The sequence below is a fragment of the Equus quagga genome, chromosome 22 (assembly GCF_021613505.1).
Source record: "Equus quagga isolate Etosha38 chromosome 22, UCLA_HA_Equagga_1.0, whole genome shotgun sequence".
Taxonomy (NCBI): domain Eukaryota; kingdom Metazoa; phylum Chordata; class Mammalia; order Perissodactyla; family Equidae; genus Equus; species Equus quagga.
The window spans coordinates 17,401,271-17,427,717 of NC_060288.1; the positions used below are offsets into that span (position 1 = coordinate 17,401,271).

General features: G+C 38.4%; 1 protein-coding gene across 3 annotated transcripts in view; it reads left to right on the top strand.

Annotated features, from left to right (window-relative positions):
* Positions 1 to 6,522: 6,522 nt before the first annotated feature.
* Positions 6,523 to 26,447, top strand: part of TUSC3 (tumor suppressor candidate 3) — a 213,981-nt gene continuing 194,056 nt past the window's right edge. For 2 of the 3 annotated variants that reach the window (XM_046648817.1, XM_046648818.1), the window contains exon 1: positions 6,523 to 6,801. In XM_046648817.1, coding sequence (XP_046504773.1) covers positions 6,664 to 6,801 — 138 coding nt within the window. In that variant the 5' untranslated portion in view covers positions 6,523 to 6,663. Of the gene's footprint in view, positions 6,802 to 6,993; positions 7,134 to 26,447 lie in introns of those variants that run through there. The other variant, XM_046648819.1, reaches the window with a different exon arrangement.

The window sequence follows — 26,447 nt, forward strand, 5'->3', positions numbered from 1 at the left end:
ATCCTAATACACATATTGTTATGGTTGAAAGCCTTTTATTGATTTTTTATGCTTGAAAGTCATTCTTTTCTGCAAAAAAAGAGTTGTATAAATTGAAATTTGATTTAAGTAAACTTCTGTGACCATAAGGCTATATTAAAATTTATCTTTTGCACTGAGTTGTCATTAGTTATTAGTAGTACCCAATTGATTAAAATAACATTTATAATGAATTTGAGAAAATAGTAATAAATATGAAAAGAAAAATTGTATTGAGAAACATTACTTATAGATATAAGTGAGGTTTTAAAAAATTAGATAGTGTATCTGTGGATAAATATTAATTATTGCTAGAATGAGATAATATTCAGCATCACTTTGTTCTTATTTTTAATTTTCATTTACGTTAAGTGCCGACAAACTGTCTTCATGATAAGTAGAGTGGAATAAAATGAATCTGTTATCACAGTATCATTCAATTCTTTGAACTCCTTTTGAGTAATGTGCCAAAAATTACATAGCATTCTATCCCCCCAATTTTTAAAAAATGATCTATATCTGACAACTGGCTTATTTCCTCCTTCGATATTGTTGAAAGCAAAAAATTGGAAACCTTTGATTAGCAAAAGAATTTTTGCTAGATCATTAGAATCACTCACTGTTTCAACACCTATACAAATTCTTAGAAGTGTCCTTTTGTTTGCTGCCCTGGAGTTTTTAAAACCCCCTGTTGGAAGCGGCCAGTGGCGCAGTGGTTAAGTTCTCACATTCTGATTCTTGGTGGCCCGGGGGTTCACCGGTTCAGATCCCGGGTGCGTACATGGCATCGCTTGGCAAAAGCCATGCTGTGGTAGGCATCCCACTTATAAAATAGAGGAAGATGGGCATGGATGTTAGCTCAGGGCCAGTCTTTCTCAACAAAAAGAGGAGGACAGGCAGCAGTTAGCTCAGGGCTAATCTTCCTCAACAAAAAAATTAAATAAATAAATAAATAAATAAATAAAAACCCCTGTTGGGGCAGCACACCTTAACACACCACTCAGGATGGGTGGGAAAGAAATCTTTCTCTTGCAAAGAGAGAAAAGGCAATTGTCCTAAGAAAGATGGGCAAGGAGAACGTGTAAACGTCAGCCTTCACCTGAGGCATTTTTTCCAAGTCCATCAATTTTAGGAAAATATGCACAATAGTTGAGATTTTGAAAATTAATTCTCTTAAAACCATTTGTTCATGTAGTCCTTGGCACACACTCCATTTTGAAGGCTACTGTGTTGGAGCAAGGATAGAAGACTTGATTTGGCTCTGAGCCATTATCAAGAGTTTTGAACCCAGTGGAAAAAAAGGAGTTTTGAACTCCTTTTGAACCCAGTGAAGAGCTAATGAAAGTCTGTGGACTAAGGACAGTGACGTGATTAGTGTGGTACTTTGAAGAATAAACAGAGAATAGTTGGACTCATCCATTCATTCAATGAATGCACTATTCTGTGTAGTGTGGACTCAGAAATGAAGAAAATAAAGCCCTCACTTTCCTGGATTTCACATTCTAATGAGGAAAGACATATAAATGAATACAAAAGCATAATGTCAGTTAGTGATGGATACTATAAAAAATATAAAACAGAGATTATTCTAGACAGTATGGATACAAAGCCCTTGTCTCACAGAGTTCACATCCTAATGGGGAGACTAGAAATAAACGAATACAGTAGTGTAATATCAGGTAGTGATAGATGTGTCAGTGCAAATAATCCATAACCAATCTATAAATCAAAATTGGAGTGAGTTTATTACGAGCCAATTTGAGGACTATAGCTCAGGAGAACTTTTCCACCAAGGAAGGAAGCTCTCTGAGAAGCAGGGGGTACACAGTGGTTATAAAACGTCTGGGAACAAAGAGCGCACATCACATACAACAGGAATATCCCTTTTACTACTGTCATGAGATGCTTTGCTAGCACAGCAATCCGTGGTCACAATGTGAGCACAGCAAGTTGGTGGTCAGCAGGTCAGCGGTCACAAGACGAGTTAAAGCAGGTCAGTAATTAATCCTTAGTTTCTGGAAAGAAGTGCTTGTCCTTAAAGAAATGCTGATATAGGGGAGGCAATATCTCTATTTTTTTTAAATTGAGGTCATAATAGTTTATAACATTGTTAAATTTCAGTCATACATTATTATTTGTCCATCACCATATATATGTGTCCCTTTACCCCTTAAGCCCACTCCCCACCCCTTTCCCCTCTGGTAACCAGTAATCTGTTCTCTTTGTCCATGTGTTTGTTTATTTTCTACATATGAGCGAAAATCATATGGTGTTTGTCTTTCTCTGTCTGGGTTATCTCACTTAACATGATACCCTCAATGTCCATCCATGTTGTTGCAAATGGGGTAATTTTTTCTTTGTTATGGCTGAGTAATATTCCATTGCGTATATGTGTGTGTGTGTGTGTATACACATATACAAATATACATATACATACATATATATATACACACACACACACACACACCAACTCTTCTTTATCAATTCATCAGTTGAAGGACGCTTGGGCACTTGCATTACTTCCATGTCTTGGCTATTGTGGATAATTCTGCAATGAACACAGGGGTGCGTAAGTCTCTTTGAATTGTTGATTTCAAGTTCTTTGGATAAATGCCCAGTAGTGGGATAGCTGGGCCATATTGTATTCTATTTTTAATTTTTTGAGAAATCTCCATACTGTTTTCTGTAGTGGCTGCACTAGTTTGCATTCCCACCAGCAGTTTATGATGGTTCTCTTTTCTCCATATCCTCTCCAACAATTGCTATTTTTTGCTTTGGTAATTATAGCCATTCTAACAGGTTTAAGGTGATATCTCATTGTAGTTTTGATTTGCGTTTCCTTAATGATTAGTGACATTGAACATCTTTTTATGTGCCTGTTGGCCATCTGTATATCTTCTTTGGAAAAATGTCTGTCCACATGCTCTGCCCATTTTTTTTATTGGGTTTTTGTTTTATGTTGTTGAGAATATCTCTACCTTTAGGGGCATTATTCTTGGCTTTGGGACACTGTGAATGTTTAAAGCAGATGTACAATGCATGCTCAACAGGCCACGTCAGGCTTTTCTGGAAAACAAAGTCAAGTTGAATTAGTTTTAAACTAGGTGCTTTCCTCATATACTCCAATATAGCCTACTGCATTTATTTATTTATGCACTTATTTTTGCTGAGGAAGATTGCCCTGAGCTAAACTGTGCCAATTCTCCTCTACTTTTTCTTCTAGTATATGGGCCTCTGGCACAACATGGCTGCTAACAGAGCTGTATAGCTCCATGCCCAGGAGTGGAACCTGGGCTGCTGAAGCACAGTGCACCAACCTTAATGACTAGGCCACTGGGGCTGGCCCCCATCACTTTCGTTTATTCATCAGGTGCTATAAAAAAGTTAAGGGGTGTGAGTGAAGGGTAAGAAGTTAATTTTGTTAGCAGTGTGGTCTAAGAGATGAAGGAATGACATTTTGGGAGATGTGGGCCCGGAACTGAACAAAACGGTTAAGTATGCCATGTGAATATTTAACTATGTGAAAAGGGTTTCACCAATTAGAACAGCACTGTGAAGGCCAGAGGCAGTGTCTGCTTGACATAGTTAAGGAAAACAAACAAGCTAGCCTAGCTGGAACAGAGCGAGAAAACAGGAGAGTAGGAAATCAATTTGGAAAGGTAGCCAGCTGCAAAGTAATGTAGGGTCCTGAGGGCATGCAAAGGAGTTCGCTTTTTATGCTGAGGACAGAGAAAATACCTTGCATTAATTTAGGTAGGGAAAGGATCACTCTGGCTGCTTTACCAAGAATATAATACAAGAGGCAGGATTAAGAAATCTTGGATTAGGCTGGTAGAGGAGGATGGTAAGATTGTAAACAATGGAAGGAGGACAGACTAATAATGATGTTTAATATCTTTCTAATGAATGCCAGTTACAAAATGAGAAGAGGAAGACATTCTTAAAACACTGTGGAGGCAGAGGAACTTGGAAACCGAATATAGATGGCAGCCTGGTTGGAGAGAACAGGGAAAATGGAAGGCAGCTCTGAGGTTCTGAAAATTGGTAATTAGGAGAATGGTGGTACCATTCACTACAATAAACAAATTAAGACCAATTTGGGAGAGAAAGGGGCAGATGATGGATTTTGGTTATGTTGAGTATATCTTGATGTAGATGTTTAGCTGATATAGTCCATAAATTTACTCTGTCTCCAAATAGACAAAGTGGAGGCCACTTTTACAAGTATCAAGGAAAAATCAAGGAGCTAGTCTTTTGCGAGTGATAACTACCATGGGCAAAAATGCTTACATAATAGTGGAAAATCAAAAGCTTGCAAGATAGAGATTTATTTGTAAATTCCTTTAAAAAAAGGCAGTATAGTATAGCATATAAGAATGGCTATGGAGCTAGGCTGCCAAAGTCTAATTTCTGCTCCACCCTTTTCTAGCTATGTGACTTTGAGTTAGATCTTCTGGCCTTAATTTCTTTGTTGGAAAATTGTTAGAATAAGGCTTATCTGATACGGTTGCTGTGTAGCAGGAGTTCTTAATTGGCGTCCATGAAATTTCACGGCATCTGTGAATCTTGAATTGAAAAAAAAATCACCTTATTTCTATTATCTCTCATGAAAATCTTATTTTCTTTTATTCTGTGGGCAGGCTACAACCTACAACAAACCACACTAGTATTAGCAGTATGTATGGCTTTGTTTCCTTTAGAAACTACAGATAATTGCACAGTACAGTCATAGCAGATATTTTGATTATTGCTTATTATCACTACTTCAAAATCACTGTATTTATTAGAACTGCCTTAGATATGCTGTTAGATTGCTTGTGATTGCAGAATTTATCTACACCCCTCATGACATGTAGTTTGCCAGTATCTCACAATTCTGTGCTCTTGGTCAACATAATCACACTGTGAAGTCTGAATGTTTATACATTGGTTCTCATATCTACATTGCTTTCCAGTATTCCCAAAATACAAACGTTTGTTGACCACAGGTGAAAGAAGGTGAATTGTTTTAATTTTGATAATGGCGTTTAATCGTAATTGATTCTTTTGTAATGCTATGTATTTAATTTAAGCTGGCAAATAAAAATGGCAAGCAATAGGATATATTGGAGACTATGAGGAAGCCATTTGGTATAAACCTAATTCGGCCTGATCTTGTCTTTCCAAAAGGGCCTGACCGTGGCTGTTGAACATGCATTGTATATCTGCTTTAGATATTCCCTATGGCAAGAACAAAGGCCCTTGAGATAAAGGTGCAACTTTCCTCCCCCTCCCAATGTTGGCATCTCCTTAAAGATTAAGCATCTTTCCTTAGGCTAGAAACTGATTGCTGCGCTCTCACTCACCTGTGGCCGCCCAGCTCCAGACAATAGACTTGCCTCCTGCTACGCCCTCTGAGATAGCAGACCCACTTCCTGCTGTGTCCATCAAGCGCCATGCTGACAGGGCAATCTTGTGACTATTGTGGGAGGGACATTTCAATCATATGTGAAACGTCCTGCTTGGGGGTATATAACCACTCTGTACACCTCACTTCTTTGGTGCCCTTTCTTCCTTTGGGAGGAAAGGCCCCGGGCCATGGTCCTCAGATTTCAGCTCAGAATAAACTCACCCAAATTTTCATTTATAGATTGGTTATGGATTATTTTCGTCAACAAAGCATTTAGAATGATTAATTTAAAACCAGGTCAATAGGCTTATCTGACTATCAAAGGTGTGCATGACACCATTAAGTGAAAAAATTCTGAAGTAGAGGAATAAAAGGGTACATAAGAAGCACTAAAGTAGTACTTGGCCCCTATCAAACATTCAATCAACAGTCTGCTGTTCTTAAAACGTTCAGAGAACAGGAATTGAATTAAGTCCTATTCGTTTTTGCATTCAAAATGTCTAGTATAGTGCTTTGCACTGTGGCGCTCCATGAATGCTGAATGAACGAGGTGACGAATGAATGAAGTGATGCGTAAGCTGGCTCCTCGGGACCCTCAGTTGAGGCTGCAAGAAACAGCTGTGAAGTGTGGACAGCTTCTATGCATCCGGCGGGCTCTAGATTATTGTAGGGGGCTTCAGAGGGCTCAGTATGTAAGCCACAGCTGTGCCCTAAAAATGTCCCAATGGGAACGGAGACTGCCTTGGCTAGAGGGTCTTTCCTAATTCCTTAAAGCTCTCCTCCAACATCCAAGAAGGCACTCAGGCCTGTCCGCGGCTCCAGGTAAAGCGCTGGACGACCGGGCCTCTCGCAGATTCCGGGGGACCAGTAGGCATCGGTTTCAGCAGCAGCGATCGCAGTAGCGATCGCAGCAGCGTAGGGTTCAGGCCCGCGGGCCATCGAATACCGCCTTGCGCAGCGCGGGGCTCCGCAACGCTCCGCGGGAGCGCACGCGGCGCGCGCGGAGGCCGGCTCCCTCGCCACGCCCACTTCCTGCCCGATCCCGGGCTTTCCAGGTCCCCTCTCCCAGTGACCCGGATGCGCCGTCAGTTTCCTCCACCGCGGACTCGGCGGCCGCCCGGCTCCCCGGCGAAGCCGCAGGCAGCCACGAGGGCACGGGCAGGGGGCTCCCGGCGGCTGGCCTGGCAGGTGTAGGGCGCCGGTAGGAGCTGGGCGCGCACGGTTACCGAGCGTGGAGGAGACACTGCCCTGCGGCGATGGGTGCCAGGGGCGCTCCTTCACGCCGGAGGCAGGCAGGGCGGCGGCTGCGGTACCTGCCCACCGGGAGCTTTCCCTTTCTCCTTCTCCTGCTGCTCCTCTGCATCCAACTTGGGGGAGGACAGAAGAAAAAGGAGGTGAAACCAACCCCCTCGACCCCTGAGACCGGGGCGGGCTGGGGCGGGTCGGGGCGGGCCTTGTTGCTAGGCAGCCGTACCGCGTTGCTAGGCAGCCGGTGTGTCCGGCGTGGGCGATGGCGGCCTCGGGGCGGGATCCGAGCTGGTGGGAGGCTTTTGGATGAGTCCTTTGGGCCCCCAAGTCTCGGATGTGGGGTTAACCGCTTGCTTTCTCAGAAAATAAGGAAGCATCCCCCTGGCTCTGCGCCTCAGCGCCTCACATCCTTCAGAGCCGGGGCGCTTTTGACCCTTAGTTGGAGGCAGACCTTCGGGACCTCGAGTCACTAAAAGAGGTGTGTTAGATGGGAAAATACCCTTTAGGAGTATTTGCAAACCTACGGGAATTATTTGTCCTTTAAGTTCATTACTCTGCTCCGTTCGATATCCTTTTCAAGAGGCAACAGCATATTGAGAATGTGTTTTAAGTTATTTGATATTCTTGATTATACATTTTTAAAGCTGCGTGGTTGGTTTTCATTATATTGAACTCTGTATAATGTGACAGTAATATCACATTGTCTAAGTTATGCAAGTTTATTTGTGAAGTTCGGATCACCTGATTTCAATCTTAGTTCTCTGAATAACTTTGATGAGGGCGAGGGTTGAAGTGACTATTTAAAGTAGTTGTAGAGTTATTTGTGAAGGATCAGCAAAAAAAAATCAATTTTGGAAATATGAGTAAGGTTTCTAGTTGTATGTCATGTTAGTAAGAGCATTCTCTTTATATAATTCAAGTTCATTTTTCCTGGTGAAATTATACACACACGTGGCTCAAAATCTACTTTGGGTTTAAAATATTGCCTCAGCTTTCTTGATAGCTGGGTAGAGAGAGTGAAAAAACAGCCTCACATGCAAAATAATTTTGATTTTCTTTCTCTTTACTCTTTGCCTGAAACAACTTTGAACTCAGTATTAACTTCTTCCCTTTAGCTTTTTAATTTTAACATGAAAATAGGCCATCGGAAATTCGTAGTGGAGTTCTGGTAAGAGGGTTAGAGAAGAACCACTGTTAAATTAAAACTGTATTTGTATTTACAAATAGAAATTAAAGATAAATTTTCTTGCACTTAGTATACTAAGAGTTACATTCCATGGTTTTTCTTGAGAAAGGGAGGAGGTTAAAAAGTAGAATTTTTGTATGGATTACCAGAGCAGAGGGCAATAAAAAAATGATATGAAACTCCTTGGAAATTCTGATGTTTTATCTCTTAGAAAGGTTGCTATGACTATAGTAACTTTCAATTGAAAGAAAAAATCTAAAAAGAAGTCTAAAAAGTGTCAAAGCATCTTAGCATCTCCAATTGTAAGACTATTTTAACATGTGAAAATATTTGTTAACGTAGTATAATTAAATATAAATTATGATATCTTCTGTTTCCATTAAATTATAAGACGTATTTTAAAAACGAAGAATTAGGGAGAAAATTTTTGAAGATTAAGAAAGGCTATGTTTATTTCTCTTAAACAGGAGAGCCTAATACTAATATGTGGTGGTATTGTAGAACACACATATTTTATGTAAAGAAAAGAAGAGCAAAATAAAAAATAGTTGATGTTTTAATACTTTACAGAATGAGCATGCATCTCTCGGAAATGTAGGCTAGTTCTGTAGATGGTACTCAGTTCAAAAACTCATCTCTTTTAATACTGGGAAAAAAGCATTCTTTATTGGAAATGTTGTAAGTGGTTGGTCACCAATGTGGTACTTTTCTAGGGGTATTCCAGGGTTGTTTTGCCATATGTGGTTTCTTCTTTGCTGAATTGAGAACCTGATGCCCAGTGTAAGATTTGACACCATTGGACCGGAGAGTATAGCAGTTGGAACTTAATTTACTACAATAAAATACTACAGACATGAGTACCATAGTAGTTGACTTGGCATCAACAGTGCCTACCTTCATTCTGGGGAAACCAAATTGAAGCCTAAAGTTGAGCCTAGAATAAAGAAAGGACATTAGTTGTTTTTGAGGAAGTTATAGTTATGACAGTAATAGTTACCACCATAGGTATTTTTTTTTTTTAAAGGTTTTATTTTTTTCCTTTTTATCCCCAAAGCTCCCCGGTACATAGTTGTATATTCTTCGTTGTGGGTCCTTCTAGTTGTGGCATGTGGGACGCTGCCTCAGCGTGGTTTGATGAGCGGTGCCATGTCCGCACCCAGGATTCGAACCAACAAAACACTGGACCGCCTGCAGCAGAGCGCGCAAACTTAACCACTTGGCCACGGGGCCAGCCCCCACCATAGGTTTTTGAGGCAGACAGATGGTCCAATTACAAATCAGCCCCTATCTCACTGTATGACATCAGGCAAACCACTTAACTTTCCTGAATTTTAGTTTCTTTGTTTTAAAATACAGATATAATACCTACATTTCAGGGTTGTCTTTGGGATTAAATAAGACCACATATATAACGTGCTAAGTGCATGCCTAGAACATAACAAATGCAATAATTGGTGGCTATTGTTACGTGTTGCTCATTTAAATGAAAGCATGAGACAGGATGATGAGCTCCTAAAATGAGAGAAATTTTTTTTCAAATGCATTTTTTGCCAAGTAAACTGACTTTGTAATAGTAAATTGTGTGGTTTGTAATAAATTGTCTATTACTTATTTTATTATGAAACACTGAGAATTCTGAACTCTTAACGTTGTTTGAGAACTTCCCAGCAGGAGGTTTTTGTGTCAGGAAGGATTAATAGTATTCATGGATTTGTGTTTATGTGAGTGTGTGTCTACATATATATGCGTATAATTGTTTCTGTGTGAAGACATTTTCATTTATTAAAAAATAGTTTTCTTAGGGGCTGGCCCAGTGGTGCAGTGGTTAAGTTCCCAAGTTCTGCCTCCGCAACCCAGGGTTTGCCAGTTTGGATTCAGGTGTGGACATGGCACCACTTGTCAAGCCATGCTGTGGCCTGCGTCCCATGTATAAAGTAGAGGAAGATGGGCACGGATGTTAGCTCAGGGCCAGTCTTCCTCAAAAAAAAAAAAAAAGTTTTGTTATATTCTCTAGTAAAGAATGTAGTCAAGAGAAATAGTTAAATGAACAGGCAAAGAATATTGACTGGAGATTTTTATAGTCAACTTTTCTTAATTACATTGAAAACAGTCATTAAAAACTAATTTTTGAATCCTCACTCATGTTAAGTGATATGAAATTGGGGGAGACTTTAGCTTCGCAGTAGTCTGTTATTTGCATTTCTAGTGCATCATTGGTTTCCTCTATTTTGATACTTTCTCTATTTCTTACATCATTAACACTTACCAGTTAATCAGCTTCATTTAGAATTGTTTTAGTCTACAATGACCTCTTCTGATAATATAAAAAGAGCTCAAATTCTGTAATGATTCCAGTAGACCTATTGACTTTGCCATCATCAAAAGCAGCTATAAAAATTTATCCTTCCTGCAGAGAAAACGATTAGCTAATAGGCTATGATAGGTGGGTAACAATGAATATGCAAGATGAAAAATAAAGCAGCTCATAAAAAAAGCTCTTTTTGAGAGGAGTAATGTCATTTCCTAAATTAAATGAAATACTTCAATTGCCTCTGACATAACTTCTTTATGTCATTAATGTTTTTAAGCACATTTTACACTGAAATGTATATATCTAGTTGTTTTTTAGTAGTATAGTCATGAAATAGAGACTTTACTATCTTAACAAATGATAAAGAAGGGAGAGGATGGAGGTAAGCAATGGATTTTACCTTTAAGCAAAGATGTTAAGTGGAAGAAAAAGTTTGCAAACATATAAGCACAACTTTAAGAAATGCATCGTATTTACACATTGGTATGAATATGCATATATATGCACGTATATGCAGATTATGCTGATGTCAGGCAGTTTCATCTAGGTTAGATTTTGTGTTCAGTAACTCATGGAAGAGTGATTGGAAATGACAAGTCTTATTTCGATTGGCCAAAATTGCTTGTCAAGAACTATGAAGGCTTAGCCTGCTGCATTTCATGGATGATGGCAGAAGGCATGGGATTCCTGGGTCACACGTGGACAGTTTATTACCCAGAGCACTAGAATTGCCAGAATATCAGGATTTGTGCTGATGCTGCAGGCTAGATGATTCCTGCAAATGTGAATTTTGTAGCAGGAGAGGAACCTTGAGCTTAGGGAACTCAAATCTCTTATAATGGGCTGCAAGCTTGTTTGTCCTTTGCCCTCGAGGGAGACATTATCTGTATTAAATTGGAAAGTAAATAAACCTGTTCTTTTTCCTAGAAGGGACAGTGTCTTCCAAGTCTGTGTGCTATGCAAACATCCTTGAAAAGATGGTCCAGAACAAAGTGGGTCAGTGCTTTGGCTGCCAAATTATGTAGAAACTCATAAAGAATTGTCTCCCTCAGTAAGAGATAGTAACTTTGTCAAGAAAGAACGTTTCAGGATATTTTCCGCTACATACATACATCATCAGCATGTTCAGTCCCATATGTGTGTTTTGTTCAACATGGAAGACACAAAGAACGTGGAAGAACCGAAACCTGTAAGCTGAGTCACAGATTCATCAACTTTTGCCACATTTCCCTTTGCATTTTCTCTTGAGCCATAAATGTTCAGTGACTTTGGTTGTGTGATCTGTGTGCCTGTGACTAGTGTTGGTTACCTCAGTAGTCTCCAGGGTTTATTTGGTGTGTCAGGCTGTCTCATGATTGTTTCTTTCCATCAGACTCCTTCCTGGAGCATCATGCTAATCCCAGCAAGATAGAAAATTTACTTTTGGCTAAGTATAGGAGTAACTGTGTTCCCTTTCTAGAGAACAGGTGGATCACGAATAAATGCACATTTCATTCTGTAACGCTGTGATGTGTGTATATGCGCATGCGCAGACCAAACACGTATGCTTATGCCAGTCTCTATCCAGTTTTTATCCTGTGTTTTGGGCAAGATTTCTGCAGCTTCTCAAGTTGAACATATGTAAAAGCGAGCTCTTGATCCTTCGCTCTGCCCATCTGGCCCGTCTGTTTTCTGAGTGCTGTTAACAGTGCTTTTTTTATGGGAAACAAACTTTTATGCCCTAGGACCTCATTTTTTAAGTAATCACTCGCCAGTATAATATGTCTTTGTAGCTCTTATCCTGTATTTTGCACATTGTACACAGAGAGGCTGGCTTCGCATACTTTCTTGGGGAGTTGTACATGGATTTAAGGAGAGCATCTTGCAAAAATATGATTCCTCTGTTCTACATAGATACGTAAAACACATAAATAAATATTTAGTTTTAATATTAAATCTTCAAAATGTTATTCAGAAGAATAGATATTTTTGATAGTAGTTGATAACTGTCTGTCTGCCTGCCTAGTTGTCTCTATTTCTATTTAATGCCAGAAGAAAAAATGAAAATGTCAACTGTGAGCTTAGAGAGTGTTTCAAAATCTATGATAAAAGTTTTAACATAGAAGAGTAGCATCATGGAACCATTAATGAACTGAAAAAGTTAAGAATAAAAGGAAGTATTCACTAGCATGTTGGTGGTTATTAACGTTTTGGTTGATCATATAAAGATACCTAACTAGTTTGACATTTGGAGGTGAAAAAGAAATTTTCTTTCTGCATGTTACCATGAAAACTCAGCTACCTTTAATGAAAAGGGACACTTAAGTGTAGGTTAGATAAATTGTGGTATCGATTTTCTTAAATGGAACTGTTTGTTGTTAATTTTAGAAGCCTATTTTTAGAGATGGCTTAATGTTGTCAATAAGATTTGACAACCTTTGAACATATTTTAGTTCAGTCTTCTCTGCTTGGAAACAAAGCAAACCATTGGAAAGTTAGTTCATGTGAGTTTTGTGCTAAAATTTAAGGTACAGAATTGATTATAAATTGTCCAATGTTTACTATTCATAATAAATATTAAATTGAGTGAGATACTTTATTATAACCTACTGAATTTAACAAACTTGGGGGTTGGAAATAAGGCTAAATTATATCGAGAAATGAAAAAAAAGTAACAGAGCAGATAGAAGATAGAATGCTAGGCATTTCAGTTAGATTATAATGGTCTTCACAGTGTCTTTTCATGGTAGTTGTGACACACTTTTGTTTGCCCTCCTTTTGTCTTTGCTAAAAGTAGCTTGGGTTGATTTAAGTATTTTTATTAGTCAAAGATTATCATGATTATTCCAGTACCTTGCAAATTATTGGTTTTAGGAGTGAGCACATTATACAATTATGTGGGGCTTTTGGAAAGTTTCCTTCTTCTTCATAAAGGACACAAGGAAGGGAGAGTCTCTCTTCCTGTCTTAGAATATGTGTATGAGAATGTGGTACTCGAATTGCTGAACCCATCTTGTAACCATGAAAGTACAAGCCTGGGGGCAAAACCAGTGAGTTCCTGATGGCAGAGTAGAAAAATGGGAAGAATGTGGGTACTTGATGACATGACTTAACTAGCCTTGTAGTTGCTCTCACTCTGGATGCCTTGTTCTGTGAGTTAATAAGCTTCCTTATTGTTTTAAGACATTTTCAGTTGAATTTCTAAGGTTTTGTGTTTGAAAGCGTTCTACTGAGAAAGGTTGTCTTGGATTAAAGGTTTTATCTATGATTGTACAACTTGTAAGTTTACAGCCTTGTTCCAAAGACCTCTTTCTACACTATGTTTTAGTAACTTAACAATTACCTAGCTCTATGAGCTTTGTGAATTAGATATTAAATATTAGTAGAGGATTATTTAGGTATATGTGGCCCTCCCAGAGCTTTGAACTTCAGTGGTCAGTATTAGAAATCTGTATGTGTTTTGGTGTGTTTGGAAGTGAATGTTCCATGTGTTCCTTTTATTAAAATGACTTTATTTTTGTGTGATTTGAAGTTCTCTATTTAAGTATTAAGTGTCCAAAAGATTGTAGGAAGGAAGTTGGAAATAACTTGATGATGCGTCTTAAAAGCTGTTAGCCCAAGAAAGGAGTGGAAGAGTAAGTTATGCCTCAGATATGTTTGCTGTATGCTGTTTTCTAGGTGAATGCTTTTAAAAAGTTCTCTTTTTTTTTTTTGTTTTGCTTTTGTGTATGTACTAGATCGGTGCATAGTTTCATTTTAAAGACACACCAAATAAAATACAGAAAGACACAACTTATTTTTAAAATGATCGTATTTTAATAATGTTCTTTTGGTTAACATTTGAGTTAAGATTAAGCGAAAGGAAACTTGGACCTCCCTCGAGGAGGAGGGTATTGTGCAATGCTGACTTGTCCATGTTTTAGAGTTGGAGCTTGCAAAGGGAATAAAGAATTTTTCTCACACTCATGAAGGTGGAGTGATTGTGTTGTGTCTTGCTATTGTTTCCTGTACATTTTCCCCCTTGGAGCCTTTACGAGGAGAAAGAGTGGCTGAGTCAACGTGTAACGCTATTATAATAGTACTCTTCTTCAACTTAGCTTCTTGCCAGCTACGTGAGTCATATGCTTTGATGTTGTAGCGTATTCCCAATCATAAAGAGAACAGTAACTGTAGATGTGGTTTTTTAAATACTGAATTATGGAAGGTTAAAGCAGGAAAGCCAGGTTTCAGGCTAAATAACAAAACTGGGACTAGAAATTAGGTTTCCTGACACCAGAGTTTGTATTTTCACGTTCCCATGCTCAGTTATGCTGTCAGGTTGTCCATTTTTTTTTTCCCCCGCTTCACTACTTTGATTACACTATTCTTTCCTCTGTCTTTTCGTAGCGGATCTTTTTATGAACTTCCTCTTCATGGGTACGTTTTTTAAACCTTAAAATGATTAGACATTTGGCAGATGTAAAACAAACCTGTTAATACTGCTTAGACTTGACCCCTTTGAGAAGATGATTTACGAAATTAGGTCATCTGTTTCTGTATGAAGCTGTTTAAATAAATGAAATTAGGCTAAATTAAGCCTAAGTTCCAAGAGTGAGAACTATAGAACCTACATGGATTAAGAAAGTATGAGTCAACTTCTGTTCCAACCTTCTTCCCCAAACTGTGCCTCATACAGTCCCTAACACCAAGTAACACATTTTCATACGTGTTTGCCCAAGCCAGAAATCCAGGCACATTTCACTTAGTCTCAAACGTTTATTCGTTTGTGACTTTTTTTTGCCATCCCTACCCCGATCCCATCTAAAGATTTCTCCTGAGACTTCTCTGACCAATGCTGCCTTTGAGGAGTAATGTTTAAATGCTGCTTAAATACCTATAGGATGCAATCCAAAATTCTTTGCACACTATTTAGTGCTTATCCTGAGTGAGCGTTTGTCTGACTCTCCTGATGTCTATCTAACTATTCTTACCTGCTTTCCTCCTGTATCAACCTAGGCATGTTTCCCCTCCTCCCTGTTTTGGATGAGGGACTCCTCCTCTGTGCTCACGTAGATGGATCTTGGGACTTATTTCTTTATGGTAGTTATGTGAATTGCAGTCTATTGTCTCTCATTCCTGTTATGCCTGTTAGTCCTTTGAGGAGAAGAGTTGTGTGTTTTTGTTAATACCTATATCCCCATATTCAAGCATAGTGCCTTGCACTTGGTAAATTCTTAGTAACGTTAATTTGGTAAAGTTACTTAAGTTCTCTGAGCCTCCGTTTCCTTATCTGTAAAATGGAGATAGTCTGTTAGTCTTACTATAGAGTTGTGAGCCTTACGTGTGATAATCCAGGAAAGCACTTAGCATGGTAGTAAGTAGTGCTTAATGAATGTTAGCTTTGGGGCTGATATTGGTGCGTGAATTTGCAGGATGTACTGTGCGTTGTTTTTTCATGTATTCAAAGTGATTTTTCACAAGTAGTACAAGTTGATTTGGCATTACAAAAGAAGAGTTAAGCAATTTTGCATTTGATGTACATAAGTTTTTGTGAAATGCTTTATTTTCCTATTTAACAAGTTCTGCTACTGAGTTGGCTCTTGAGACCATCATATTGCTTTCCTCATTGCCAGACCTAATGGGTACTTTTCCTGCTTGACTTTTCTACAGCATTTGACATTGATGGTTTTTACTATTCTCCCCGCCCCCCCAGGTTTATTGAGATATAACTGACATAGCATTTTGTACTGTAAAGGTGTACAGCATGTCGATTTGATACATGCAAAATGATTGTCACCATAGCTTTAGCTAACACCTCCATCACATCGTATAATTATCATATTATCATTCCTTTTTTTTGTGGTGAGAACATTTAAGATTTACTCTCATATCATCTTTCAAGTATGTAAAACACTATTGTTAACTACAATCACAATGCTGTACATTAGATTCCCAGATCTTATCTATCTCCTAACTGGAAGTTTGTACCCTTTGACTGACATCATCCCATTTCCCCCACCCCCAGCTCCTGGTGTTCACCATTCTACTCTCTCTCTACCAATTCAGCGTTTTTAGATTCCACATATAAGCGAGATCATATGGTATTTGTCTTTCTTCATTTGACTTATTTCACGTAGCATAATGCCCTCAAGGTCCATCCATGTTGCAAGTGGCAGGATTTCCTTCTTTTTTATGGCTGAATGGTATCCCATTATATATATGGCACATCTTCTTTATTCATTCATCTGTTGATAGACACTTAGGTTCTTTCCATATTTTGGCTTATTGTAAATAATGCTGCAGTAATCACTTTGATACCCTATTTTCATTTCCTGTGGCTGTATACCTAGAAGTGGGATTGCTGGGTCATATGGTATTTCTATTTTTAATTTTTTGAGAAACCTGCATACTGTTTCGCATAGTGGCTGTACCAATTTACATTCCCACCCACAGTGCACAAGGTTCCCTTTTCTCCACATCCTCACCAAACTTGTTATTTCTTGTCCTTTTGAAAATAGCTATCCTAACAGGTAGGTGTGAGGTGATATCTTTTTGTAGTTTTGTTTTGCATTTCCCTGATGTTTAGAGATGTTGAGCACCTTTTCATGTACCTATTGGACTTCTGAATGTCATCTTTGGAAAAATGTCTAATCAGATTCTCTGCCCATTTTTTAATTTAATTAATTCTTTTTTTGCTATTGAGTTGTATGAGTTAATACTTTGGATATTAATCTCATATCAGATATATTGTTTGCAGATATTTTCTCCCATTCTGTAAGTGGCCTTTTCATTTTGTTGATTGTTTCTTCTGCTGTGCGGAAGCTTTTTAGTTTGATCTAATCTACTGATTTGTTTTTGCTTTTGTTTCTTGTGCTTTTGGGTCATATCTAAAAAATTGTTGCCCAGAACAATGTCAAGGAACTTTTTCCATATGTTTTCTTCTTGGAGTTTATGGTTTCCGGTCTGAGGTGTAAGTCTTTAAGCCACTTCGAATTGATTTTTGTGACTTATGTGAGATAGCGGTCCAATTTCATTTTTCTGTGTGTCGTTGTCCAGTTTTTCCAACACCGTTTATTGAAGAGACTGTCCTTTCCCCTTTGAGTATTCTTGGCTCCCTTGTCAATATTAATTGACCCAATATGCAGGGTTTTATATCTGAGGTCTCGATTCTGTTCTATTAGGTATGTGCCTATTTTTATTCCAATACCATACTGTTTTATTACTGTAGCTTTGTAATATAGTTTGAAATCAGGAAGTGTGATGCCTCTCGCCTTGTTCTTTCTCAGAGTTCCTTTGGCTATTTGGGGTCTTATGTGGTTCCATATGAATTTTAGGATTTTTTTTCTATTTTGTGAAAAATGCCATTGAGATTTTGATAGGGATTGGATTGAATCCATAGGTGGCTTTGGGTAGTATGGACATTTTAACAGTATTCTTCTGATCCATGAACGTGGGATATTTTTGCATTTGTTTGTGTCTTCTCCAGTTTCTTTCATCAATGTTTTATAATTATCAGTGTGCAGATCTTTCATGTCCTTGGTTAAATTTATTCCTAAGTATATTTACCAACCTGAAGTGGGTTCACTCACCTATCATGCAGCCAGCCAGTCTCTGACACCAGGTGTAGTGGAAGAAAGTAGGAATTTTATTGTGAAGTGCTGAACAAGGAGAATGGGGAGCTAAGGCTGTAATCCCAAACTCCCTGAAAAGCTGCAAGCAAGGGTTTTTATTTGGGGTTTAGGTAGGGCATGGGGGACCATGTGGCCTTGGGGGCTGAGGTTTTGAGAGTCCTCTCTGCATGGCAGCTATCTTATTTCTTTATGAGTCGCATGTGCAAATTCAGGGGAGTTCTATGTGTTGCATGTGGTAGATTTTTAGTCTGTGATGTGTAAAGTTTATGATCAATCATTTTAGCTTAATGCTATGGCATGATGCTTAGTCCGGCTGGCTGGCGGGGGAGGAGTTGTCAGCAAGCTACTCTCTTATCAGCTGTGCTCCTGTAGTTATCCAAAGCAAGCTCAGAAACTTTGGTTACTTTGTTTCCCATGTTAAGCTTGTGGATACAGGCCGGGTTTCACCCTAATCCAGGGAATTTTAATTCCTTTGTCCTTGGTTTCAGTATTTTGTTTTTGATGCTATTGTGAATGAGATTGTTTTCTTTATTTCTGTTTCAGATATTTTGTTAGTATATTGAAACACAACTGATTTCTGTATGTTGATTTTGTATCCTGCAACTTTACTGAATTTGTGGATTAGTTCTAACATTTTTTGGTGGAGTCTTTAGGGTTTTCTATATAGATAAGATCATATCCTCTGCAAACAAAGACAGTTTTACTTCTTCCCTTCTGATTTGGATGCCGTTTCTTTCTTTTTCTTGCCTGATTGCTCTGGCTAGGACTTCCAGTGCTATGGTGAATGAAAGTGGTAAGAATTGGCACCCGTATTCCTGATCTTAGCAAGAAAGCTTTCAATTTTTCACTGTTGAGTGTGATGTTAGCTGTGGGTTTGTTCTATATGCCCTTTATTATGTTGAGATATGTTCCTTCCTACCCACCTTGTTGAGAGGTTTCCTTATGGGAGGATGTTGTATTTTTTCAAATCTTTTTCTGCATCTATGAGATTATCAGATGACTTTTATCTCTTATCCTATTAATGAGATGTATCACATTTATTGTTTTGTGTATGTCAAAGTCCAACCATCCTTGCATCCCAGGTATAAATCCCACTTGATCATGGTGTATGATTCTTTTAATTTGCTCTTGAATTTGGTTTGCTAATATTTTGTGGAGAATTTTTGCATTTGTATTCATCAGGAATATTGCTTTTTAGTTTTCTTCTAGTGTCTTTATCTGGTTTTGGTATCAGCATAACACTGGCCTTGTAAAATGAATTTGGGAATGTTCCTTCCTTTTCACTTTTTTGGAATAGTTTGAAAAGGATTGATGTTTTTCTTTAAGTGTTTGGTAGAATTTACCAGTGAAACCATCTGGTCCTTGGCTTTTCTTTGTCAGGAGGTGTTTGTTTACTGATTCAGTCTTCTTACTCCTTATTGATGTGTTCATATTTTCTATTTCTTTATGATTCAGTCTTGGTAAGTTGTATGTTTCTAGGAATTTATCCCATTTCTTCTATGTTATCCAATGTGTTGGCATAGAAGTGTTCATAGTTGTCTCTAATGGCCCTATGTGTTTCTGTGATATCAGTTGGAATGCCTTTTCTTTCCTTTCTGATTTTATTTGAGCTTTCTCACTTTTTTTAAGTTAGTCTAGCTAAAAGTTTGTCAATTTTGTTTATCTTTTCAAAAAACCAGGTCTTAGTTTTGTTGATCTTTTCTATTGTTTTACTAATCTCTATCATTTATTTTTGCTCTGGTCTTTGTTATTGCCTTCCTTCTGCTAACTTTGGCTTTGTTTTTTTCTTCTTTTTCTAGTTCCTTGAGATGTAAAGTTAGGTTGTCTGTCTATTTGAGATCTTTCCTTTTTCTTAAGATTGGTGTTTATTGCTATAAGTTTCCCTCTTAGAACTTTTGCAGCATCTCATAGGTTTTGGTATGTTATTACATTTTCATTTGTTTCAAGATATTTTTGATTTCTCCTTTGACCTGCTGGTGTTGTGGAGTGTGTTGTTTAATTTCCACCTCGTGTAAATTTTCTGGTGCTTGTCCTGTTACTGATTTCTAGTTTTATACCATTATGTTCAGAAAAGATACTTGGTATGATTTTAGTCATCTTAAATTTGCTAAGACTTTTTTGTGGCTTATCATATCATCTGTGTTGGAGAATGTTCCATGTGTTCTTGAGAAGAAGATGTATTATGGAGCTGTTTGATGGAATGTTCTGTGTATATCTCTTAGGTCTGTTTGGTCTAAAGTATGGCTCAAATCCACTGTTTCCTTGTTAATTTTCTGTCTCTATGATCTGTCCATTGTTGAAAGTGGGGTATTGAAGTCCCCTACTAATACTGTATTTTTGTTTGTTTCTCCTTTTAGATCTGTTAGTATTTGCTTCATATGTTTAGGTGCTCTGACATTCGGTCCCTATATATTTACAATTGTTTTGTCTGCTTGATGAATTGACCCCTTAGTCATTATGTAATGGCCTTCTTGGTCTCTTGTTACCTGTTTTGGCTTAGTCTACTTGTCAGATATTAGTATAGCCACACCCTCTCTCTTTTGGTTTCCACTTGGATGGAATAGCTTTTCCCGTCCCGTCACTTTGAGCCTATGTGTGTCCTTAAAAGTGAGATGAGTCTCTTGTGGGCAGCATATTGTGGGGTCTTTTCTTTCCTCTTTTTTTAAAATTTGTTCAGCTGCTTTGTGCCTTCTCTGGAGAATTCAGTCTATTTATATTTAGAGTGATTTTTGATAGGTAAGGACTTACTAATGCCATCTGATTAATTCTTTTCTGGCTGTTTTGTAGTTACGTTTCTTTCTGTCTTGCTTCCTTCCTTTATGAATTGCTGATTTTCCATAGTGGTATGCTCTAATTTCCTTCTCTTTATCTTTTGTGGACCTACTATTGGATTTTTTTTGTGGTTGGCCTGAGGCTTACATAAAACATCTTATAGATATAACAGTCTATTTTCTGCTGATAACTTCAATCACATACAAAAAACTCCACCCTTTTACTCCCTCCTTTTTATGTTTTTAATGTTACAGTTTACCTATTTTTATATTGTGTGTGCTCATTAACAACTTTAGTAGCTATAGTTATTTTTAATACTCTGGTTTAAACTTTATAGTTAAGTGATTAACACCACTATATTATCGTATGAGTAGTCTGAATTTGACCATTATGTTGTATGTTTCCATATGTTTTCATGTTACTATTAGCATCCTTTAATTTCAGCTTGAAAAACTTCTTTAAGCGTTTCTTGTAAAGCAGGTCTAGTGGTGATAAATTCCTTCAGCTTTTGTTTGGGAAGGTATTTATTTCTCCTTCATTTCTGAAGGGTAACTTTGCTGGATAGAGTATGCTTGGTTGGCAGTGTTTTTATTTCAGCACTTTGACCGTATCATCCCACAGTCTCTGGCCTATAAGTTTTGATCTGAGAAATCTGCTCATACTCTAATAGGGGTTCCTTTTTAGGTTATAATCTTCTTTTCTCTTACTCCTTTTAGGATTCTCTCTTTGTCTTTGATTTTTGATAGTTTTATCATAGTTTGTCTTGGAGAAGATCATTTTGGGATCACATTATGGTGTAATCTGTTAGCTTCATGAACTTAGATGTCCAGGTCTTTCCCCAGGTTTGGGAAGTTCTCAGCCTTTATTTCTTTAAATAAGTTTTCTGTTCCTTTCCTTCTCTCTTCTTCTGGAACTTCAGTAATTTTCACATTGTTTCTTTTGATCGTGTCCCATAGATCACACAGGCTTTCCTCACTCTGTTTTTATTCTTTATTTTTATCCCTCTCTAACTGGATAATTACAAAGTTCCTATCTTCTGATTCATAGATTCTTTCTTCTGTTTGGTCCATTCTGCTGTGATGTTTCCTGTTGCATTGTTCATTTTATTCATTGAATTTCTGTTTGGTTCTTTTTTATTATTTCTATCTCTTTGTTAATTTCTCATTTTGTTCATGTATGGTTTTCCCACTTTTGTTGAAGTATCTTTCTATGTTTTCTTGCAGCTCATCAAGTTTCCTTAAAACAGCTATTTTGAATTCTTTACTGGGTAAATCATGGACCTCCATGTCTTTGAGTTTGGTTGTGCTCTTCTGGTGATGTCTTGTTTCCTTGATTTTTAATGTTCTTTATAGTTTTGTGTTGCTGTCTTTGGATTTGTAGTAGTCTCTCCAATCTTTACTAACTGCCTTCAGTGGAGAAATATATTTTTCAGTTCTGCTAGAGATTTTGAGGCTTTCTCAGACCTTGTATGGATATACCTGCTCAGTGCCTCTTTCCCTGTCTTGTTGCAGAATTCTTAAGTTTGTATGTCTTTTGATTCTGTCATGTACCAGGCTGGCCGCTAGTAGTCTCTCTTTTGTTTTCCTGAAGATGGCGCTACTGCTTAAGTCTGTGGTTTCTCACCCTGCTGCAGACCCTGGCCTGCTTTCTACCTGTGCTCCCTGGCTGTCTGTCAAAGTTCACTCTTGCCGTAGCTCTTGGGAATGTGTGCAGGGAGCTAGGTGCAGAGTGGGGGTGTATATAGGTGAGGCAAGTGGGGCACTTGGGGGATCTGTGGGTGATGCTTTCCCTCATAGGCAGGCTTCCTGATGGAGTCCATAACACAGTCAGCAGATATCACTTCTCTTTAATGCCCTACGAGAATTTTATCTGCTGCTCTCCTGATTTCCTTCCTCCCCCAGTCTTGGAGCTTCCAATTTTGGTACTTTGTATGTGTGAGGGAGAAACTAGTTTCTTTGGCAGCATCTTACACAGCTGCAAAAGCCAGGGGCTCACCTGCTCTCCCTTTCCCCTACAAGAGAATTCATGGGCTGGGAAGATCTCTCTTAGTCCTAAGCTTTGCTGCCTTGGGAGAGGGGTGATGTGGGTAAAGTCAAGCTGTTCTTGTTACCCATTTCAGTGCATCCAAACTCGAATTTTTTTTTTTGCTGCAGCACAGTGTTGGAACTTCTTTTCTGGAAACGTGGACTTCCACATAGGTCATCTCATCTGTGGGTGATGCCCAAGTCATTGTTCTCCAGGGGCTCCTGGACTATGGCTGAGAGGGGCTGTACTAGTTCACAAGCTACTGCAGGATCTACAGCCAGTACTGAGGTCTGTCTGCCTATTACCCAATACACAGGTGGGCGAGACCCCTCCTGGGTCCCTTGGCGAATAGTGCTGGATCCCACAGAGGTACTTTTGTTCTTGGATGGGTGCTGAATTTTTGTTGTTGAGGGGAGGAGGGATAAAAATGGGAGATGCCTTATGCTGGGATGATGCTGATGTCACTCTTATTTCCTTTTTGAAACCTCACCATCCTTGGCTTTTGTGACTTGACCTTTACATGGCTTTATACCAGAATGATGGATATCATAGATTTTTAGAATACCGCTATCTCCTCTACTTTTATTTGCTGTTGATTTTAATCATCATTTTTCCTTGGCCTTTAATTGAAGCCTGTGACACTCTATATAATTTGGTTTGATCTTTCTCTCTTTCTCCATCATTTACTTTCTCATTCTCTTTTCCTTATTTTACTGTTTGGTAGTGTTATAGAGTGGAATTAGAATGAGAAAATCAGATAGCGTAAATTCTAGCCCCGTTGTTTATCTTGGCAAATTATCCATTTAGACGACAATTTCCTTTTTTTATAAACTAAGTATAATTCCTCATTGTGGGGTTGTTTCGAAAGATTAAATGAAATAAAATGCTAACTTCATGAAATGTTCAGCATTTCGTATAAGTTAGTTCTAGAAAAGAAAATGTGGCTTCTTTGATATAAACTCTGCTCTTGGACAAGTCACTTAACCTTTTGAAGCATCACTTTGCTCAGATGTGAAGGGAGAGCAGTGAACAAGATCAGGATTTCTGTATCTGTGGAAAATAGGAAAAATTTCCCATTGGCCCTCTGAAATTATATACAGCATTTTTCATTTATGTCATAAATGAATTTTTCTGGTGTGCACATCTGAAATGTTTATTAGATTTTTGAAAAGTTAAAAACTATTGGATTAAACGTTTGCTTAGATCCCTTCTATATGTTAAGATTATATGAAATATGGTAATAGAGTGATTTCTGGTAGTTTCTATATATATCAAAGGTAATTTAATGTCTTAGAGGTTGCCTTTTAGTAATAGTTCTGTTCTGAATTGATTAAAATGTCCTTATCATAAAGAAACTTAACTAATATTAATTATCAACAATTTGAGTTCTATGATCCATGGAGAATAACTAAAACCAATTGTGGCCAAGCTATTTAAGTTCTTTTTATTTGACTCGGAAAAAGCAGTTAGATTTACACTTGCCTTGTCTTTTGCCTGTTTCAAATATGTAATCTACAAATTAAAACAAGCTGTTTTTGTACATTCTGTAATTTTCACAGTACTTCATAGGTGCTATATCTGCACTAACTCATGATAGATGAGAAAACTTAGAGAAGTCATAATTTGTGTGAGTACCAGCATTAGCACTGGTCTCTGGTGTTCAAGGTATATATTAACAGAACAGAAACAACATATTTCATGATCTAAATAGGAATTGGTGAGGGAAATAGGGTGTTATTTTCCTGTTTTCTGCATCCCTTTTCCTTGTACAGCAGGGTTAGCCCTATGTTATTTCTCTACATAGATTACAGTCTTTTTGTTTTTGCGTTTTCACAAGATTTCATCATGTTGTGCTAAGTAGATGATCTCGGGAGCTTTCTGTGTTGTTTTACTTATTTATTACTCAAATCTAAACTTCTTCAATGTCAGGACTTCCTAGTCTTTTATGTCTGTGTGATCATAATAATAGCAAAAGCCCAAAGTAGATCGGTCTTTTATGTTTTTTAACTATTTGTCTGGCTGTTGATTTCTTAAGTATGTTGTAAATGTTTTTCACATTTTGTTTTTTTAATTATCTTAAATAGAAATAATATTAATAAAGTAAGCAGTAGAAAATAAATATATTTGAGGGTCATCTCCCTAAAACATGGCACGTGTTCCTGAACAAAGGGCCAAGTTACTGACATTTCTCTAAAACGTGATCTGTCGTTCCTTTTTTACCTACATTTGTTGATGAATACTACATGTCAGTCACCATGCTGGATTTTGGAGGTAGAGTGGTAAATAAGGCAGCCGCTTTCCCTGATATATCCTAGAGCTCATAGCCCAGTGGGAGATTCAGACAGGAAAACAGGCAATTATAATGTAGTGTAAGAAATGCATAAGCTGGGGACTGTTGAGTGCTTTGGTGTTATGTTAGCACATTGGGGTAAGCTGAAAACTGAGGAGATACACATAGGAAATAACCTAAGGAAGAGAAGAGTGTTGTACGCAGAGGAAATAATGCTGGTAAAGACCCAGACCTATGAAAAAGCACAGCAAATGCAAGGTTCTCAAAGTAATTCAGTATGACTAAGCTTAGAATGCACAGGGTGGGAGAGTGGCAGGGGTTGAGGCTGGAGTGGAAGCCAGAGTCCAATCCTAAAGGACCTCTTAAGCTGTGTGAAAGAATCTAGACTTGATCCTGAAATCAGTGGGAAGAATTGGAGGGTTTTGTCTTGGAGGTGAGGCGATGAGGTTTCTATTTAGAAGGAGTGCTCTGGCTGTGCTGTGGAGAATGGCTTAGGTGGGGATGCAAGGTTGGAAGAAGGGTAAGAGTCTATTCAAGAGGCTACTGCAGAAAATCACTGTGAGAGGTACTGATAATTCGACATCGGATGTAGCAGTGAGAATGAAGAAAAATAGCTGGATTTTCGAACTAGTTAGGAGCCAGACTAGACAGTCCTTGGTAATTGATTGTGTGTGGGGTGAAGGAGAAGGAGACAAGGACGCTGTCTACATTTCTTGGTAAAAGGGGAATTCTGTTTTTCCCTTTTATGGGAAATAGGAGAAGGAAGAGATTTTGGAAGGGAGATAACATGTTCCCTTTTAAGAATATGTGAGATGCCGGTGTGAAATCTGGACTGAGATGTTTGACAGGCAGTAGAATGTGTGGATATGGACCTTCGATCTGGGCTGACGATAAAATGGATTTGGACATCATTAGCCTAAATGGGAATTGAATTTGTGGTGGGGGTTAAAAATCACCCAGCCAGGGGCAGGCCAATGGCACAGCGGTTAAGTGCGCAGTTCTGCTTCGGCGGCCCGGGGTTCCCGGTTCAGATCCCAGGTGCAGACATGGCATCTTGCTTGGCACACCATGCTGTGGTAGGCGTCCCACATATAAAGTAGAGGAAGATGGGCACAGATGTTAGCTCAGGGCCAGTTTTCCCCAGCAAAAAGAGGAGGATTGGCAGCAGATGTTAGCTCAGGGCTAATCTTCGTCAAAAAAAAAAAAAAATCACCCAGCCAGAGTATATACAGTGAGAATAGAAGAACTAATGCAAGCCCTCAGGGATACTAATATTTCAGTGTCCTACAGAAGGCAAGCTTGCAAAAGAGACTAAGACTGCCCTGCCAGAGAGCTAGAGAGAAACCCAGCCGATTTTGGATGTCGAAGGAGAATGTTTCAAGGAGAAGTCAGCAGTGACAAATGGTTACTACTGAGAGGCTAAATAAAAACTTTAAAGAGTCTCTTGGATTTAGTGAGAACAGTTTAACTACAGTGTTAGGGTGGAAACTAAAATGTAGTAGGTTAATGAATGAGTGCGCCATGAGGAGTGGAGACAACCAGCACTTCTTATCAAGCAGTTTTGCTGTGAATGGGTGAAGAGTTAAGTGTTTGGTAGCTGGAGGAGAAGAGGTTGAAAT